The 20,373-nt window shown below is 35.1% G+C and overlaps 1 protein-coding gene across 1 annotated transcript in view; it reads right to left on the reverse strand.

Moving 5' to 3' along the window:
* Window positions 1-5,217: 5,217 nt before the first annotated feature.
* Window positions 5,218-20,373, reverse strand: part of GLRB (glycine receptor beta) — a 157,848-nt gene continuing 142,692 nt past the window's right edge. The window contains exon 10 of the mRNA XM_058278251.2: window positions 5,218-6,930. Within this exon, the coding sequence (XP_058134234.1) occupies window positions 6,634-6,930 (297 nt within the window). The 3' untranslated portion in view covers window positions 5,218-6,633. The remainder of the gene's footprint in view (window positions 6,931-20,373) is intronic.

Below are 20,373 nucleotides of genomic sequence, written 5' to 3' on the forward strand. Positions count from 1 at the left end.
CCTGTGTGGTAGACAGGAGCCCAATTGGTGAGCCACATCCATTTCCCTACATATATTAATACATTAAATCCTCACAATAGTGTTATGAGATTGTCATTATTATCCCCATTTTATTAGTGAAGAAACTGGCACTCTCAAATGTTAAGTAATTCACCGAGATTTATACAACTAGTAGGTGAGACTCTAACCTCTTCTGATTCCAAGCCCTTGCTTTTGACCAATAAAATGTGCAGACTTTACATTGAATTGGATAATTCTTATATTATTCATATTCACTCTTTCAAAAAAGGGTAACAAAAAAAGAAAGATTCTTTGACAGGGTTTGCATGGTTCTAAATGACAAACCCAGAACTGTAACCTAGGTTACATAGGTATTATTACTTCCAACTCAAAGGCCTTTCTAGTTCCCTCTCCTGGGTATAGATGCTACCCATTCATCTGTAAAATGTAAAATCTACATATTGTAACCATATCATATGTAAATGTATGTACAGACTTTTACATATGTTTTTATATGATATTGGCTTTTGACTTGGTTGAGAGCCTCAAATGATTTTGATATGATGCATGTTCACATATATTTCAAATTTTTATTTGGGCATTTAAATTAGTTCATCTAAAACTTTGAAAGCTTCTCAAGGCCCATGGACTTGGAAACCATAGTGACTTTTGAATGAAAGAGCTTTTGAGTATACAAATGAATGAACCAGAAAAATGCAGCTGTGTTTAGAAAGAGGCTTTACAATAGTCTGAGGCAGAATTTATTAGGTATTCCCTCTTAATGAGTTCCATATAATATTCTCTCAGTTAATAAGTTAAAGATCATCTTTGAAGCTGACAAGCCTGCAGATTTTGACTTAGACTTGTAGAAAATGCTGGGTTTTATTAGTAAAGCAAGCAGATTTGGTGCTGCCATTTTGTGCCAGATGCACATTCTAATTAAGTCCAAAAATCTGTCTAGTTTGAGGTGGTCGTCCTCAAAGAGAAGCAGATGAAGTGCTTACTATTGTTAAATGCTGTTTTCGTCCTGCTACTATTTTCAACTCTTATGAACACTTAAAAGAATGTGCCAAGGGCTGAGCTTTCAAATGCTAGAATAATTTGCCTCTTCAGCTTGTTTACCATTACACAAAAAGGGATTTCTGTGGCATAGAGCAAGGCAATGCTAATTGACTAATACAATTGCTATTCAGTGAGATAATTGGTTAAGGACCTGTAGTTTTACTGCCATTCTTGTTTAAGCATGGAGAGCTCTGCCCCTGTTATGGTCATTTCACTGTCACTGATATTAATTGAACTGCAGTTGCCTCATGTTGAAAACTGGGATTTACTGGAAACTGTTTCAAGTTATAGGATTAAGATCAAATGGGAGTTTTAGTTAAGAAACGAACATTAGCTAAAATGTATTATATCATCAGCTAAGAAAAACTTAGAGAAATAAAATTCAAATACCACTTAATTTTTATTGTAATGTTTCTGTACTTTACAATTCATATTTTTCTTAATTCCTAGCTCCAAAATTCTTTGATGTATTGTAAAATGACCTTTATTTAACTATATTAATAGTATATTAAAGTATTTCTTATGTCTTCCTCAAGGTGCATAATTTTTCTTTAGGCAAATGGCTGATTGTGCTCCACCTTATTATGCTTTTTTAAAAAAATTTAAGTAAACTTTATTTCAACTTCAAAAAATAAAATAACAGACAAAAGGCAGCTTAACAAATTATGGAAGAATTAATTTTAAAAATTCTGTTGTCACTTTATCTTATTTAATCCTAAAAACAAACTCAATTGTTTCTCCAGTGTTCAGAGAGATAAATAAGCAGACTAATTAAATGACATGAATAAGGTCTCCTTGTTAATGAAGAAAATGAAAGGGAAAAAAAGCTTGATCATATTCATATCTCATAAAATTAAATCCCATATTCTTTGTTTTTTACCTTTGGCATTGATACATCTTCTTTGCCTTTGCTACAAAAATATTACAATATTACTGTTAACTATAGTCTGTAAGTTACATTTGTTGTATTCTCCCAAGTGTAACCATATTCTTAACACATTGTAATTGAGGAATATTCTTGTATTTTTATTGTTAACCACAATCCTTATCTACCGCCAAAATCACTGTTATACAGTGCCTAGCTTATCCTCTGGCTGCCTTTCAATTAACATTAACCTCCTTAGACTACCCTTTTCAGTTACAATCACATTTATAAATCAGCAGAATTAGTTATACTCATAATGTGCTAACATCAACTCTATCCATTTCCACATACTTAAAATAGACCATATTAAAGTCTACCTACATTCAGTATCAGCTTTCTGTTCTCAATCATATTCTGTCTCCTATTAACCTATATGTTATAGTTTAACACCATAACTTTATTCATTATTTTTAGTTCACATCAGTGATACCATACAATATTTGTCCTTTTGTGGCTGGTTTATTTCACTCAACATAATATCCTCAAGTTTCATCCATGTTGTCATGTGCTTCCTCAGTTCATTTCTTCTTACAGCTGAATACTATCCCATTGCATGAATTTACCACATTTTGTTTATCCATTCGTGGGTTGACAGACACTTAGATTGTTTCCTTCTTTTAGCAGTTGTGAATAATGCCACTATAATATCTGTGTGCAAATATCTGTCCATGTCATTGTTTTCAGTTCTTCTGAATATATTCTTAGTAGCAGGATTGCCAAATTGTACAGCAGTTATATATTTAGCTTCCCAAGGAACTGCCAAACTGTCCTCCACAGAGGCTGCTCATTTTATATTCCCACCAACAGTGAAAGTGTTTCTATTTCTTCACATTCTCTCCAGCACTTGTAGTTAAAATATAAAATATCAACCCTGAGTATAACCAACCTTGAATATAATATCCATGATGTCTACTAATATAAATCACATGAAAGTCTATATTCTTAAACCAGGGATTGGCTGACATTTTGAAAGAACTTGACCTTAACCACTTAAAAGGTTAAGAATATATTAAAAATAGAAAGGTAATGTTAACCATGGACTACAAGTAATAGTATAATTATAATAATACAGTTTCGATTGTAACAAAAGTACCACACCAACTTAACATGTTAATAAGGAAAACTATGTGTGTGAAGGTATATAGGAACTCTGTACATTCTGCATGATTTTTCTGAAAACCTACAACTTCCCTATTAAAAAAAAAAGAAATTATTGATCTACCATTTATACATATGTTGTTTGAGCAGAAGAATAGTGTTGTCATAACTTGATTTTAAGATATTAAATGATATGGGGACCTCATATTTTTTTACTGTAATTAAAAAATGAATAAAGACAAAAAAAAGAAAAAAAAAAGATATTAAATGAAACACATCCTGGGTTGTTTTTTTAGGAAATAACATGCTAAATCGTTTATAGGTAAAGGGACAGTCTATCTGCAACTTTACTTTAGTCATAATTTAAATGTCCTTAATATGTCTCACAGACACACAGAAATACACACACATGGGGAGGAGAATAATGAAGCATTTGTGATAAAGTGTTACTATTTGGAGAATCTGGATGATGGTTACACAGAAATTCTTTGTGACCTTTTTTTTCCAAATTTTTAAATAGTTTGAAATAATACAAAAATTAAGTTTGTAAAAGGGATCATGATGTATTAACCACCTGATAACTAAACTGTAAGAGCTTGGGCACATCAGCTATCTTGTTGAAACTCTACATTAGGAGTCTTTTGGAAGGAAATTTTGGAGAATGTACCAGAAGCTAAAATGTTTACACCTCAATTAAACAACTCCAATTCTAGTCATCTGCCTCATGGAAGTATCCACCTACGTGCCAAGAGATGCTTATTGCAGACTATTTTGTATTAGAAAGAAAGCAACCTAAATTCCCATTAGAAAAGAAGTTAAACAAGAGCAAATTCATGCTCTGAAATAATAGGGACACAAAAGGTAGATTTATGAACATTCAGTATATCCTCACATGGAAAGGTCTCCAAGACATATTAAGTGAAAATAAAATTTAACTATGCATATGGTAATAGCCCACTCATGTTAAAGCCCATATGTTAAATTATCCTGTATATTTAAAAATGAGATACGGGTTGTAAATGCCTAGAATAGATCTAGGGGAACACAAGACTGTGATGACCTCTGGGGAAGAGAGAGAACAGTTTGAGGACAGGAAACTTTAAGTACTTACTCTAAATACATTTGTTTGTTTTATAATACTTCAACATACTTAGGCATCACTTGTGCAATTAAAAAATAAAAATCATAAGGTTAATTCAAAATTAAGTTGGGTTATAGTGGAATGATTGCTGCAATAGTCTGGTTAAGAATGGAGAACTGAACTAGCAGGAATGGAAAGGAGATATGTGTAAGGAGGAGAATTTATAGGACTTGGTACTTGAAAGGAAGGAAGACTTAGGATGAGTGACTAGAATAGTGATGGCTTTACCGGAAATAGAAAAATTCAAGGGGACCTATTGATTTGTGAGGAGGCGATAATTTTAATTTTGGAGACATTGAATTTGCGGTTATCAGCGAGCCCTCCAAGGTAGATACATTGCAGGCTGCTTGGAAATATATAACATTTAAAAGTACCCAGATAAGAACTACTCTGGGGTTAAGTGAATTAACTCTTAAGAGAACTGAAAACTTTCGGTGGACACTGATTGTACATCTTTGCTATGATCATTCTCCAGTGTTCCACATGTATTTATATCCACACACTTAATCCCACTGTAATTACTTATATATAATTTGGTATTATGATTAATCTTAAGAAGCTACAAACTCCTATACCTATACCAAACTTCCATATGGTATATTTGCCAATTTAAATTCTGTATCTAGAGCAGATTTCCTGATATGAATGAAACTTGTCAGAATAAAAAGATTCTAAGCAAATCAAATTTTTACAAATGAACATATTAAATGACTGAAGTCCTAGACTAGACTTTTTTATCCATTAAAATATTATTGTCCTGGCTCCCTTTTGTCATTAATAGAACATGGAAATCTAACAACTGGGTCACTTGTGGCATTTTAAAACTACTTATATGGCTTTGTTTCTTCAAATAGGGGGTGGTGAAGGATTCCAGGGGATTAGATTATATACCATTTAGAAATTGAGTGAGCAGTGAGACTCTAAAAAAATTAAACAAGTCTTCAATAAATTGAATATCATTGATCACATATGACAACTGGCAGAAACAGTATTTTTGAATACATTTTATTATTTAATTGGCCCAAAGAACTCTCAACTACAACAAAACCCTTCAAGTTATGTAAATATGCTTATTTGTTCTTTATGCTATGTGTATTACTGATAATTTTAATTACATCTATGGCAGAAATAAAAAGGAACAATGGCTGTGATATCAGTTGGGAAATGGGAGTCTTGTGGATCAGAAAATGGTTATTTTTAGGTTGGAACAAGATCAAAGTAAAATAAATTTTAATTATCTGGAAATTTAGCAAGAAAGAAAATACCAATAGAAGTGAAGTCTAACGCTATTCCTTTGTTTCCTCCTAGGTTAAAAGAGCAAAAAGTTACTATTTCCTTATCCTTTAACTGTTTTGTAACCAATTCTAAAATATTAAAGAAGAAAAAGAAGTAAATGCAGAGAAAATTTCACTTGCAAATGTGTAACTATTTTAATAAAATAAAGTTAAAAACCCTTTAATGGCAATGGAGTTTTAAATAACTCCCGTTATTTTAGTAATAGGATATTTTCTTCTTGGTGTTTTGAAAATGATGGGAAATCACATATCTACTATTATATATCAACTTTAAAAATTTATGACTCTTCTTAAGGCACTATGCTTTTGGGTATCCTGTATGAACAAAATGAAATCCATGAAAATATATTTAGGTTTAAGATGGATTAAATAGACTTTCCTTTCTCCTAAATGTTTAATCAATGCATCTATCCTTTATTTTTACTTTATCACAAACCAGGATTCACTATGTATTTATGTACATCCATAATTTCCCTTTGTTTCAAAAATGCTTACAGTGTTTTTGTTATTTGGCATTTTGACAACACAGGCACACTTTACAATGGGCTGATTTTACAAATTAGTCATTTTCTGAACTTTATTTCTCTAAAGAGCCCACATAATTATAACTAATTTTTTTCTACTTACGAAGTTTAAATAATATGTAATACAATTTAGTTTAATCTTTGATAATACCATTGAAAATTATACAAGAATAAAATGCTTTTTCTATTAAGTTACAAGGAAGGAAAATTGAAATACTATCTATGTTAGAACGGTGACCATAGCAATACGCAGCGTGCACATTATTTTATTATCAGAATTATCTGAAGAATTTTCAGTTTACACTAACTGAAGAGAATTGTTTGGATTTTGATTATGTAATATGCTTGTCTTTCATTTATTCCTAAAGGAGTATGTATGCTATACATGTATATGTCATTATTAGAGCTCAGACATTACAGGGTCATGCTGCCATTCAAAATTAAGATGCCACACTTTTATTACAATCGAATAGCATCCAAATGCAATATATTGCTATGAAAATGCAAACATTTTCACAGATTGCCATTTATGAATGGGATCGGTGACAATGAAATGGGATTTTATTTTATGTAAATGGAAATGATTCATTATAAATATATAGACCAATATATAACATTGAAGAACAAGAAGCAGAAAGGAAACAACGCTCTTGCATACAGATCAATTCGCTTTGCTGCTGTTGGAATAACAGGTTTGGCAGGAGGTGGTTTCTTGGTATTCTTTGCCTGAGATTTCCCAAGTCCATTGTTGACTTCAATGGGTTTTCCATAGCAGTCATAATTGGATAATTCAAAATCTCTTGGTAAGCTTCCAACAATGCTGAAGTCATTAGACCTTAGATCAGACTTAGAAGTACAAACTTTTTTGCATCTGGTCTCACCAACCTAAGGGGAAAAAAATTAACAACAGAGTGTATTTAGAATTTTTATTTTTGTAAAACACTTTCCTCAAAAGAATATATTTTTTTAAATTGCTGGTTTCCACAAGAAAGTATTTGTTTATGCTACAAAGAACTAACAGAAGTAATAATCAAGTGTTAGCCATCAGGTTGCCTGAACATTTGGAGCTCTAACATGTACCTATATAACAAAGTTTATGCTACAGAATAAACTTTTGATAGATTTTTTCCTAACTAGAGAGGTTGTGGGTTTACAGAACAATCAATCATGAAATAGTGGATTCTCACATAGCACCTTATTATTAACACCTTGCATTGGTGTGGAACATTTGTTACAACTGATGATATACATTTTTATAAATTATACTATTTACTATAGTCTGTGGTTTAACTTAGGGTTCACTGATTGTGTAGTACAGTAGTTTCGTGGATTTTTAAAAATTTTATTGTTACTATATATGCAATCTAACATTCCCCCTTTTAATTATATTCAGATATACATTTAAGTGCTGTTAATTTTGGTGTTTTTATTATTATACACTGTGTCTAGAAAGATGTCTAGCAAAAAATATAGACATTGGTTAAGGGGTTGAGAGAACAATGGAGGCAAGTAAAATTTAAATTCTTTAAATGTAACTTTGAGAAAATCACACATACACACACATATATATATATGATTTACCTTCATTCCTTGCCCCACTTAAATTATCCAAATAAAATTTTTAAAAGACCACTTTTAACAATCTCTCTCTCTCACACTCTTGCTCCTGCTCTCACACGCCCCCTTACACACACATCCACACTCACTTGCATTCACCCACTCGAGCGCCTTCCTCTAATAGTTCCAGACAGAAGAACAAACCACATTTAAAGCTCTAGTTTTCCAGGGCTGTTGGAGGAATGTGTAGTCTCAGCATGTATCAGTGCACTTTTGTAAAGAGTAAATCACCACCTTGATTGGAATAGAAGTTGAGGAAAGACTCTACATCATCAAAACTTTGCATTATCCTCAGACTCTCAAAACAATATTCAAAATCCGGGGCTCTGTGGATATCCCATTCTTTCTTTCTCCACTTGGAACTCCCAAAATATACAGATGTCCTAACACTGCTTTAGAATCCACTTATCAAAATAAAGGAGTACTCTAGTGACTCAAATAGGAGGGCTCCCTATCACTTAATTTTGCTTTTTCACAGAAAAGAACAAATGTCTTGACTATATGAAGGTATTTATTATAAATCATATTTCATATATGACTAGCTATGGTTTAGTATCTGTAAATAACTAAAAAGTGACCACATTTATATGATATTACAACCTTAGCCACACATAAATACATGAAATTTTCTAAAATTTTTACATAACCATACTCTTTAATTCTGCCAGGCATCTTAATAATTCTAAATTTTATCTGTGCAGTTTACTCAAAATGCAAACAGGATGTTATGGTTATTCAGAAAGACCATGTAAATATAGTAAACTTTTCAATAAGAGAAAAATTTCCTTAAAGTTAAAGCAATAACATTAAAAAGTCCTGCAAAAAATCTTCAAACCAGTTATACTAAATTATTAGACATGAAATTTATAAACACTTCTAGAGACTTTCATGCTAATGTGCTGGGGGTGCAGTTAATGTTGGGGTTTAAGATATATTTAGGGGATTTGAATCTCTGGACTGACAATGTGATAGCCAGATCCTGAGCCTCAACAGACTCCAGCACCTACAATCTGATTTATTGGACTTACCACACTCAGCTAAGATGGAGGTGAAGAAGGACAACCACCACACCATGGAGCCTAGAGTGATTACAACTGAAAATGGGAGGATTGCATCCAGCATCCAGGTGGAATCTAAGCCTCCTCTTGACATAAAGGTGCAATGGACACAACCAATCCAGTGTCCACATAGAAGAGGTGGCATTGGATTGGGAAAAGTGGACATAATGGACAAAGGGTATGGGGAAAGGCAGGAAGAGATGAGAGGTGGAGGCGTCTTCGGGACATGGAGCTGCCCTGGATGGTGCTTCAGAGGTAATCACCGGACATTGTAAATCCTCACAGGGCCTACATGATGGAATAGAGGAGAGTATGGGCCATGATGTGAACCAATGTATATGAGGTGCAGAGGTGCCCAAAGATGTACTTACCAAATCCAATGGATGTGTCATGATGATGGGAACGAGTGTTGTTGGGGGGGGGAGAGGGGGGGTAGGGGAGTGGGGTTGAATGGGACCTCACATATATATTTTTAATGTAATATTATTACAAAGTCAATAAAAAATAAAAAAATTTAAAAAAAAAAAAAAACACTTCTAGAGATATATTTGAAGGCTCCTATATTCAAGGCACTTAGGAATTTGTGTGTGCATGTGTGTACTGGAAGAGAGAACCTCTACTACGAAAGTAAATGTGAATACTGTGACAGAACTGAATAAAGGAATAAGATTAGGTTCCCTACTGGGGAAACCTCAGAGTTCCTTAAATAGGTTATGATTCATTAACTAGTTGGCTGGTCTCATCTTGTCCCATTTATCGGTGATTTTATACAACATAACTTTCCTTTTAGTACTCTTTTTAATACTTCTCTACATCTAAATAGCATCTAAAATATGTATACATGAATGTACAAAAGTTTACAATATAATTATAAATACTATTTTTAAATAGTAATAATATCACATGAAGAGGTTTTAAAGAAACTGCTTATAAATAAAACAGTAAGGGCAAAACACTGCCTAACACACATTCTTCAAAAGTGATCTTGGTTCTATTAACTTCCCATTTATAAAATCACAATTATTCCTCATCATGAATATGAATCTCATTTACTTTCACCATTGTCATGGTTAGGCTCCTGTGTCAACCTGGCCAGGTCATGGTGCCTGATAGTTTGGTCAAGCAAGCACAGGCCTAATTGTAACTGTGAGGACATCTGTGGACTTAAATCATTAGCACGCTGATTGCATCTAGGACTGACTACATCTACAATCAACTGAGGAGATTGCCTTCAGCAATGAGAGACGTCTCATCCAGTCTGATGAAGGCCTTAAAGGGAAGAGAGATTTCAGCAGGTAGAAGAGAGAGAATTTTCATCTCGACTTCAGCCAGCCAGCTCCTTCTGGGGAATTCATTGAGGACCTTCATCGAGTTCCTGGCTTGCAGCCAGCCCTATGGAATCTGGACATGTGCACCCCAACAATCACATGAGACAATTTTATTAAATAATATTTACAGATATTTACAGATCTCCTGTCAGTTATGTTTCCCTAGAGAATCTTGACTAATATAACCATATAAACTACAATTACTTCTGAAAATTACTGGTAACAAAAATGAGGTAATATGATAGTGAAACAGTGAAGAATAAAAAATGAAGCAGATGAAAAAATTTCTAATGCTTCCAACTTTAGTCTCCAAGATTTTCTTTGTGATATCTTTCAGTTTAAGTCCACATACATTTAAAAGCAATTTTTCTTGACCAGAAGACATATCACGGTAAAGTAAAATCTTCTACTTGTCATAAAAATATGTTCAGAGGAGAATAATCTGTATATATTTTACCAAATTTAAATCAATCCTTATTTTAGAAAAAATTCCATTACCATAAGAAGGTAACTATTTCATTTATGCTTGAACATTAACTTTAATTTTAAAATTGATTAAAATCTTTGGGAAGCCGACTTGGCCCAATGGATAGGGCATCCACCTACCACATGGGAGGTCTGCGGTTCAAACCCCGGGCCTCCTTGACCCGTGTGGACCTGGCCCATGTGCAGTGCTGATGCACGCAAGGAGTGCCCTGCCACACAGGAGTGTCCCCTGCGAAGGGGAGCCCCACGTGCAAAGAGTGCGCCCCGTAAGTAGAGCTATCCAGCGTGAAAGAAAGTGCAGCCTGCCCAAGAATGGCACTGCACACACGGAGAGCTGACACAACAAGATGACGCAACAAAAAGAAACACAGATTCCTGGTGCCGCTGATAAGAACAGAAGTGGTCACAGAAGAATACACAGCAAATGGACACAGAGAGCTGACTACTGGTGGGGGGGGGCGGGAAGGGGAGAGAAATAAATTAAAAAATAAATCTTTTAAAAAAATAAATAAATAAAAATGTAAAATCTTGGGAATATACTCTACTTTCTGTGTCTTTTATTCATAATACCTTAATGCATAGAACATACTAGGTGTTAGAATAATATAAACAACAGTAGGTTCTCAATTGTTATACTGCTGAATAAAAATGAACCTAATAAGCGAGCAAACAAATTAGTGAGCAAAATATTTAAAAAGCTGAGAAATTACGGAAAACAACAACAACAACAATTCTATAGTTTTGACAGCTTATTTTTTGCATGCAGGGCACAAATTACAAAAATTTCATGTTAAATATTAGATTAATTATCATTGATTTTCCTTATAACTGTTTTTCATCCTTTTCCTTGGCAAGCACAGTTTTATATATATAATACAATCAGTTTCAAAAATTTTCCACTGATTCTGGCAGGACAATAGAGTAAAAAACTACAAGATTCAGTCCTTCCATCAAAACTATTAAAAAGGCAGGAACTCTCTAAAACAACTATTTTGTAACTCTGGAGGCCAGTGGAACACTGTACAACACTCAGGGAAGAATGGGCAGAAGAGACTGGTAAATTACTGTAAAGAACAGTAAATTGTGATGCCTACTAGCACTATCCCCCACTCTCACAGCAGCTGTCATGGGTTCTAGCCCCTGGCTAGCTCTTTGGTGACAGAAAGAGATAGAAATATCATCTTTCCCAAGACCGGGGGTGGGCACAACCAATCTCTGACCGTGGCTTTTCATAAGCGATTTCAGATCACTGGAGGCTGGCCTTTGAGGGTGACCATTATCCCAATCAGTCCTGGAAAAAGGTAACAGTGGAGACTTAAAGTGGAGACTTAAAGAGTTAGCTGAAGGGCTGCACTTGCTGGGCAGGTCTAGAAAGCTCAGTTTTGGGAAGTGGTGGTAGAAGCTCCTGGCACCCTTCCTGATCCCCCTCCCCAGGGTCCTTTGGAGCTACTCTGCACCCTCTTCATGGGTCCCTGGACCTGCTTCAGCTGGGAAAGACTGACTTGAGAAACTTTTTGGTGCACCACTCCCAGAATTTGGCCTCCAAGCAAAAGTAGCTTGAGACAACAAAAGGAGTTTAAGCATCTATACAGGCAGAATGCCTGGAGCAAAGGCTTGAATGCTTTAAATACTCTGAGAGATCTGTCCCCTAGCAAAGAAAAGGGGCATTCAAACTCCGGAGAGCAGGGGAACCCTAAAAGAACTAACAAGCTCTGGCCCAGGACAAGATACAAGTGCAGACTGGGAGAACCCCAAACTTGCGTTTGCCTTGAGCAGAACTTCATGATAGGAGGGCTGAAGCTCCAGAAAATCTTCATCTTATTGCAGCTGGTTAGAAAATCAACAGATAGCTTGGGAATAAATACCAGAGTTAATATTTTAAAATATTAAAATGGACAGTGTGCAAGCAAGAGTATAAGGCAAACAAAGAAACAGGAAATTATGGTCCACAAAGGAAGAGGAAAAAATCCATAAAACATCAATGAAGAAGGCCAGAAGGTGGACAAACTCAACAAAGACATTTTAAAAATGACCTTAAAAATGCTAAAGGAGCTAAAGGAAAATACAGAGAAAGAACTAAAGGATATCAAGAAAACCATGAATGAGTTATTTGAGAATCTTAGTAAAGATATGGAAATCTTTAAAAGGAATGAAACAGAACTTATAGGCGTTGAAGATCAGAAAGTGCCCAGGAGGGTTTAAAGAGCAGACTTGAGCTGGCAGAAGAATCATCAAACTCAAAGACAAGACAATTGAAATAGATAGGCTGATGAGAAGAAAGTAAAAATAACTATAATAAAGTAAAAATAGTCAAAGGCACTTCTGGAAAACCACCAACCATACCAATATATGAACAATGGGAATTCAGGAAGGAGAAGTAGAGAAAGGACAGAAGGAATATTAAAAAAAAGAGAGAGAGAGAACTTCACAAACAGCAAAAGATGTGAATATGCCTATCCAAGAAGCCCAGAGAACACCAAAAAGGATGAACATGAAGAAAGATATATCCTGCCACATACTGATCACACTATCTAATGCAATGGTCAAAGAAAGAGTTCTTAAAGCTGTGGGAGAAAAGTAATGTGTTATGTACAAAGGAGTTCCAATTAGACACAGTGCCAATTTCTCATCATAAACCATGAAGGTTAGATGGCAGGGGGTTAAAATGATTAAACTATCAAACAAGAATTTTTAGTCTGGAGAGAATCTCTTTTAAAAAATGAGGGAGAGATTAAGATATTCTCAGATAAAGAAAAGCTGAGGGAGTTCATCACTGCCAGACCTGCCCTACAAGCAATACAAAAGGAGTTCTTCAGAATGAAAGGAAAGTACACGGGATGCAGGTTCAAAGAAGCACCAAGTAATTAAGACTTCCAGGAAAGGGTAATTATAAATGCCAGTGATATTATATTCTTTGGTATATAACTCCACTTCTTACTTCCTACAGGTACTAAAAGACAAATGAATAAAAAGTAATCATAGGAGATTTCCCAAAAGACAGAGAATTAGAGGGGCAGAAGGTTCACTTCTCTCCCAGAAAAATAGCTAGAGAACAGGCAGAAATTGTCTGGAAAACAGTTCAAGGGCTTAGGACATCAGAGGAAAGTTAAATATTACCAAGAAGAGAGAGGGATGAAGGAAAGATGTCTCAGCTGGCTGAAAAGGCGCCATGAGTAAAGCTGCAGCAGCTGCTGCTGGAAACCATCACCCCACAGTCAAGCAAACAGCAATGGGCCCTCTGGCCCTTGGCTTGTGGCTATGGACTGAGGGGATTGCAGAGGTCCTCTTACCCAAGAAAGGGAAGAGGGAGGGACACAGCCAATTAAGATTTTAGCTAGTGAACTTGGCCTGTTGCATCCTAGGAGTCACAAACTTCCAGGCTGGGTGAGGCAGTGACACTGCCTGAGAGCCAGCATGGAGCTAAAGATAACCTGCCTTCTCAAACACACTCCCTACTGCCCTGGACTTATTGTTGACAACACAGAGGAGGGAAAGTGGCTGGCCAAAGGAGAAGAACAGCTTCTGAGAAAGTTAGTTTTTGAGGTTTGGCCTATCTGAAGAGATATTGCTTCTGCACTGCATGCCTGAGAGGCTGCAGTGAATGCCTTTCCCCCTAGATCTGGGGTCTGAGATGAGAGGTCTGCCAAAGAGCACAATCTGCGGGCAGAATAGGAAAGTGCATGCAACAGGCAAGAGAGAGAACTTGGCCATCAGAGTAAATTCACCAACACATTCAGATGCCTACACATCAGCGAAAAATTACAACCCAATCAGGAAAGAGGAAGACACAGCCCAGCCACAGGGACAAACCAAATATCCTGACAAGTTACAGGATTAAAGACAATTAATTAATGATAATTACACAACTCTCCTAAATCACCTCAGAGAATTGAAAGAAAATAAAATTAAAGAGATAAAAGATACTAAGAAGACACTGGGTGAGCATATATAACAATTTGAAAGCATGCAAACAAAAGTAACAGAACTTTACGGGAATGAAAGACATGATGGATGAGATAAAAATTCATTAGAGGCACATAAGAGAAGATTTGAATTGCCTGAAGACAGAATTAGTGATTTTGAAGACAGAATATCTGAACCCAAAAAGAAAGGAGAAGAGAAAGAGAAGAGAATGGAAAAAGTGGAACAGAGTCTCAGGGAATTGAATGGCAATGTGAAATGCACAAAATCACATTACTGGTGTCCTAGAAGGAGAAGAGAATGGAAAAGGGGCAGAAAGAATAGTTGAAATAACAAATGAAAACTTCCTAGGCCTTATGAAAGACATAAACATCTATATCCAAGAAAAATGCAACCCAAACAGAAACATCCCAATAGACCTATCCCAAGACACCTGCTATTAAGAATGACAAATATCAGAGATAAAGAGAGGATTCTGAAAGTAGGAAGAGAAAAGGAAAATATCACATATAAGGGAAATGCAATAAGATTAAGTACTAACTCATCAGAAACCATGAGGACAAGAAAAAAGTGGTATGATGAAATTAAGGTACTGAAAGAGAAGAACTGCCAGCCAAGAATTCTATATTCAGCAAAACTGCCCTTCAAAAATGTGGGTGAGTTCAAAGTCTTCACAGACAAACAAAACCTGATACAATATGTTACCAAAAAACCAGAATCACAAGACATACTAAAGGGAGTCTGAGGTCTGAAAGGAAATAAACAATGGCAAGAGATTTGGAGAAGAGTGTAGAAATAAAGATTATTAGGAAGTGTAAAGGGTAAAAATATTGACAATAATACGATATGACAACAGAGTGCTGAAGGACAAAATGGATGAAGTAAGTAATATCTAATAACATTAAATATTAATGGTTTGACCTCCCAAATCAAAGGACACAGACTGATAGAATGGATTAAAAAATATACGAGCCAAGTATATATTGTCTACCAGACACCAACCTCAGGCATAAGGACACAACCAGGTTAAAAGTGAAAGGTTGGAAAAAGATATTCCATGCAAATAGTAACCAAGAAAGAGCTGGAGTAGTGATACTAATAAACAAAGTAGATTTCAAATGCAAAACTATTATAAAGGATAATATTATTAAATATTATAAAGGATTATAATATTATTATAAACTATAATAAAAGGAGCAATACACCAAGAAAAAATAACTAGACTGAATACTTAGGTACCTAACCTGAGTGTCCCAAGATACATGAGGCACACATTGGCAAAACTGAGGGAGAAATATATGTACAATAATAGTTTTGGAGACTTCAATATACCACTCTCAGTATTAGACAGAATATCTGAATAGAGGATAAAGAAACAGAGAGCTTGAAAAATACGATAAATGAACAAGACATAAAAGACATCTATAGAGCACTGTACCTCTGAACAGCAGGGTACACATTCTTTTCAAGTGCTCATGGAAACTTCTCCAAGATAAGCCATATATTACATCACAAGACAAGGTCCGATAAATTAAAAAAGAATTATAATAAAAGAATTATACACCATGATAAAGTGAGTTTTATACCAGGTATGAAAAGGTGGTTCAACACAAGAAAATCAATTAAATAAACCACATTGATAAACTGAAGAAGAAAAATCACATGACCCTCTTGCCTGATGCAGAAAAGGTATTTGACAAAATACAGTACCCTGTCTTGATACAAACTCTCCAAAAGATAGGAATAGATGGATGCTTTCTCAATATGGTAAAGTACATTTATGAAAAACCTATAACTAGCATTGTACTCAATGGTGAAAGACGGAAGGTTTTCCTGCTGAGATCAGGAAAAAGAAAAGGATGTCCAATATCACCCTTGTTATTAAATATTGTGCTGGAGATTCTAGCTAGAGCAATTAGACTAGATAAAGAAATAAAGGCATGCAAATAGGAAAGGAAGAAGTAAAACTTTCACTATTTGCTGATGATATGTTCCTATATCCAGAATATCCTGAAAAATCCACACAAAGTACTAGGACTAATAGACGAGTTCAGCAAAGTGGTGGGATATAAGATCAATACACAAAAATCGATAGCATTTCTATACACTAGTGATAAGGAATCTGAAGAGGAATCAGAAAAAAAATTCCATTTATAACAGCAATTAAAACAATCATATACTTAGGAATAAACAATCAGGGACATAAAGGTCTATATTCCGAAAACCACAAAACATTGCTAAAAGAAATCAGAGAACACTTAAATAAGTGAAAGGACATTCTGTGTTCATGGATCAGAACACTAAATATTGTTAATATGTCAATTCTACCCAAACTGGTTTACAGATTCAATGCAAATCCAATAAAAATCCCAACAGCCTTTTTTGAAGAAATGGAAAAACCAACTATCAAATGCATTTGGAATTTTAAGGGGCCTCAAGTAGCCAAAAAGTTCTTTAAAAAGAAGAACGAAGTTGGAGGACTCTCACTTCCAGACTTTAAAGCATATCATTTAGATACAGTGGTAAAAACAGCATGGTACCGGCATAAAGACAGACACATTGACCGATGGAAATGAATTGAGAACTCATTAATCGATCCTCAAATCTACAGTGAAGTGATTTTTGACAAGGCAGTCAAGTTTTTCCAGCTTGGCCAGAAGAGTCTTTTCAACAAATGGTACTGGGAGAACTGGATGTCCACATGCAAAAGAAAAAAGAGGACCCCTGTCTCATACCTTATATAAAAATTAACTCAAAATGATTCCAGGAACTAAATATAAAAGCAACAACTATAAAACACCTAAAAGAAAATGTAGGAACACATCTTCAAGACCTTGTGCTATGTGGTAGCTTCTTGAACCTTATACCCAAAGCACAAGCAACAAAAGAGAAAATGGGAGAAAATATTTAGCAATCACACACCCAATAAATGTTTAATATCCATGATATATAGAGAGATCATATAACTCAACAATAAAAAGACAAACTATTCAATTAAAAAATGAGCAAAAGACTTGAAAAGACAATTGTCCAAAAAGTAAATTCAAATAATGAAGAAACACCTGAAAATATGTTCAACATCACTACCGATTATGGAAATACAAATCAGAACTACAATGAGATATCATTTCACACATGTTAGACTAGCCACTATTAAAAAGTCAGAAAACTAAATGTTGGAAAGGATTTTGAGAGACAGGAACTCTTTTTCACTGTTGGCGGGAATATAGAATGGTATTGCCACTGTGGAGTACTGTTCGGCAGTTCCTAAGAAAGCTGAATATAGACTTGCCATGGGACCTGGCAATACTTTTACCAAGTATATACCCAGAAGAACTGAGTGCAGAGACACAAACAGGATCTGCACATTGATGTTCAAAGTGGCATTATTCACAGCTGCCAAAAGTTGGAAGCAACCCAGGTGTCCATCAACTGATGAATGGATAAATAAATTGTGGAGTATACACACAATGGAATATTATGAAGCAGTAAGAAGAAATGAAATTCTGAAGCATATGACAATATGGATGAACCTGGAGGACAGTATGCTAAGTGAAGCAAGCCAGACACAATAGGACAAATACCGTATGCTTGCGCTATTATGAACTAAATAATGTGTGTAAACTCATGGAGTTAATATTAATAATTGGAATATAGGTCACTAGAAAGTAAAAGGTGGGTAAAGAATGCAAAGCTCAAGGTTGATCTGTGCAGAATTGGTTAAAATGTTTGGAAATGAACAGAAATGGTGAAATCACATCATTGCGTTTTTAACTAGCAGACCTATTATATGGGTAAGTATAAAGCCATGTATATTACTAGAAGGAAAGCTAAAAACTGTAACATGGGACTGTATAAGATAGTAAAACTTCATGAAAAACATGAAAATAGGTGATATTGCATATAAAAGGCTATTTATAAATTATAAATACAAATACTAGAGAGAAGGAAACAGAATAGCAGCTATATATGGCAAGGGAAGCACAGAGAAATTGAGAGGTGATGAGTTTTGTTTGTTTGCTGTTTATTATTATTATTATTGGAATAATGAATTGCTCTAAGAATGACTGAAGTGATGATTGCACAAATATGTGATTACACCAAATATCATTGTTTGTACACTTTGGGTGGATTTATGCTTTATTAACATGTATCAATAAAATTTAAAATTTTTTAAAAATAAAAATACAATAGATGCATATAAGAACAGATTTGGAAATAGAGGAGAAAAGAATGGTAAATTTGAGCAGGGGATGAGGGTATTGCAGGATAGCATGAACAACAAATGTGTTATGGGAGTTCCAGAAGGAGAAGAGGAGGAATAAGGAACAGAAAGTGTATTTGAGGAACTACTGGTTGAAAATTTCCCAATTCTCATGGAAAACATGAATATATGTGTCCAGGAAGCACAGTATTCTCCAATAAGAATAAACTCAAATAGATCTAGTCTAAGACACATCATATTCATAATGTCCAATGCCAAAGAGAAAGGGAAAATTCTGAAAGCAGCAAGGGAGAAGTAAAGTATCACATATAAGGGATGCCCTCTAACAGTTAATTCAGATTATTCTTCAGAAACCATGGAGGTGAAAAGGAAGTGGCATGTTATAATTAAGGTACTGAAAAAGAAAAACTGCCAGCCAAGAATTCTATATCCGGGAAATTGTCCTTCAAATATGACAGTGAGTTTAAAATATTGACAGATCAAAAGAATATAAGAGAGTTCATAAACAAGAATCCAGCTCTGCAGGAAACAATAAAGGAAGTTCTAGTCAATAAAGAAAAAAACAGGAAAAAGAGGATTGGAGAAGAGTGTAGAAGTGAAAACCATCAGAAAGGGTAACCAAAAGGGTAAAAAGACACACAAAAATAAGATGTGGCATATGCAAGCCAAGGGATAAAACGGTTAAAGTAAGTAATGGCATTACAGTAATAACATTGAATGCTAATGTATTAAACTCCCTAATCAAAAGACATAGGCTGACAGAATGGATAAGAAAACATGAGCCATACATATGCTGTCTACAGAAGTCTTAAGGATGCAAATAGACTGAAAGTGAAAGGTTGGGAAAAAGTTACTACATGCAAACAGTAACCAAAAGAGAGCAAGGGGTAACTATACAAATATCGGACCAAAAAGACTTTAAATGCAAAAAAAAAAAAAAAAAAGATAAGAGATGCAGGAGGTCATTATATGTTAATAAAAGGGATGGTCCACCAGGAAGAACTAACAGTCATAAGTATCTATGTACTTAACCAGTGTGCTCCAAAATACATGACAAATACTTTAGCAAAACTGAAAAGAGAAATAGGTATCAGTACAAAAATAGTTGGAGACTTCAACGTCCCACTCACAGCGATAAAATAACTAGACAGAAGTTCAAAAAGGAAAGAGAGAGCTTGAAAATATGATAAACAAGATAGATACGACAGACACATACAGAATACTGTACCACAAATAAGCAGGTTATATATTCCTCTCAAGTGTTCATGGACCTTTCCACAGGATAGACAACCAGTTGGGTCACACACACACACACAAAAAAATTTCTCAATAAATCTTTTTTTTTTAAGATTTATTTATTTTTATTTATTTCTATCCCCTTCCCACCCCCCACCCCAGTTGTCTGTTCTCTGTGTCTATTTGCTGCATCTTCCTCTTTGTCCACGTCTGTTTTTGTCAGTTGCACAGAATCTGTGTTTCTTTTTTTGTTGCATCATCTTGTTGTGTCAGCTCTCCATGTGGGCGGTGCCATTCTTAGGCAGGCTGCACTTTCTCAGGTGCTGGGCGGCTCTCCTTACGGGGCACACTCCTTGCACGTGGGCTCCCCTCCACAGGGGACACCCCTGCGTGGCAGGGCACTCCTTGCGCGCATCAGCACTGCGCATGGGCCAGCTCCACATGGGTCAAGGAGGCC

The sequence above is a fragment of the Dasypus novemcinctus genome, chromosome 1 (assembly GCF_030445035.2).
Source record: "Dasypus novemcinctus isolate mDasNov1 chromosome 1, mDasNov1.1.hap2, whole genome shotgun sequence".
Classification (NCBI taxonomy): Eukaryota; Metazoa; Chordata; class Mammalia; order Cingulata; family Dasypodidae; genus Dasypus; species Dasypus novemcinctus.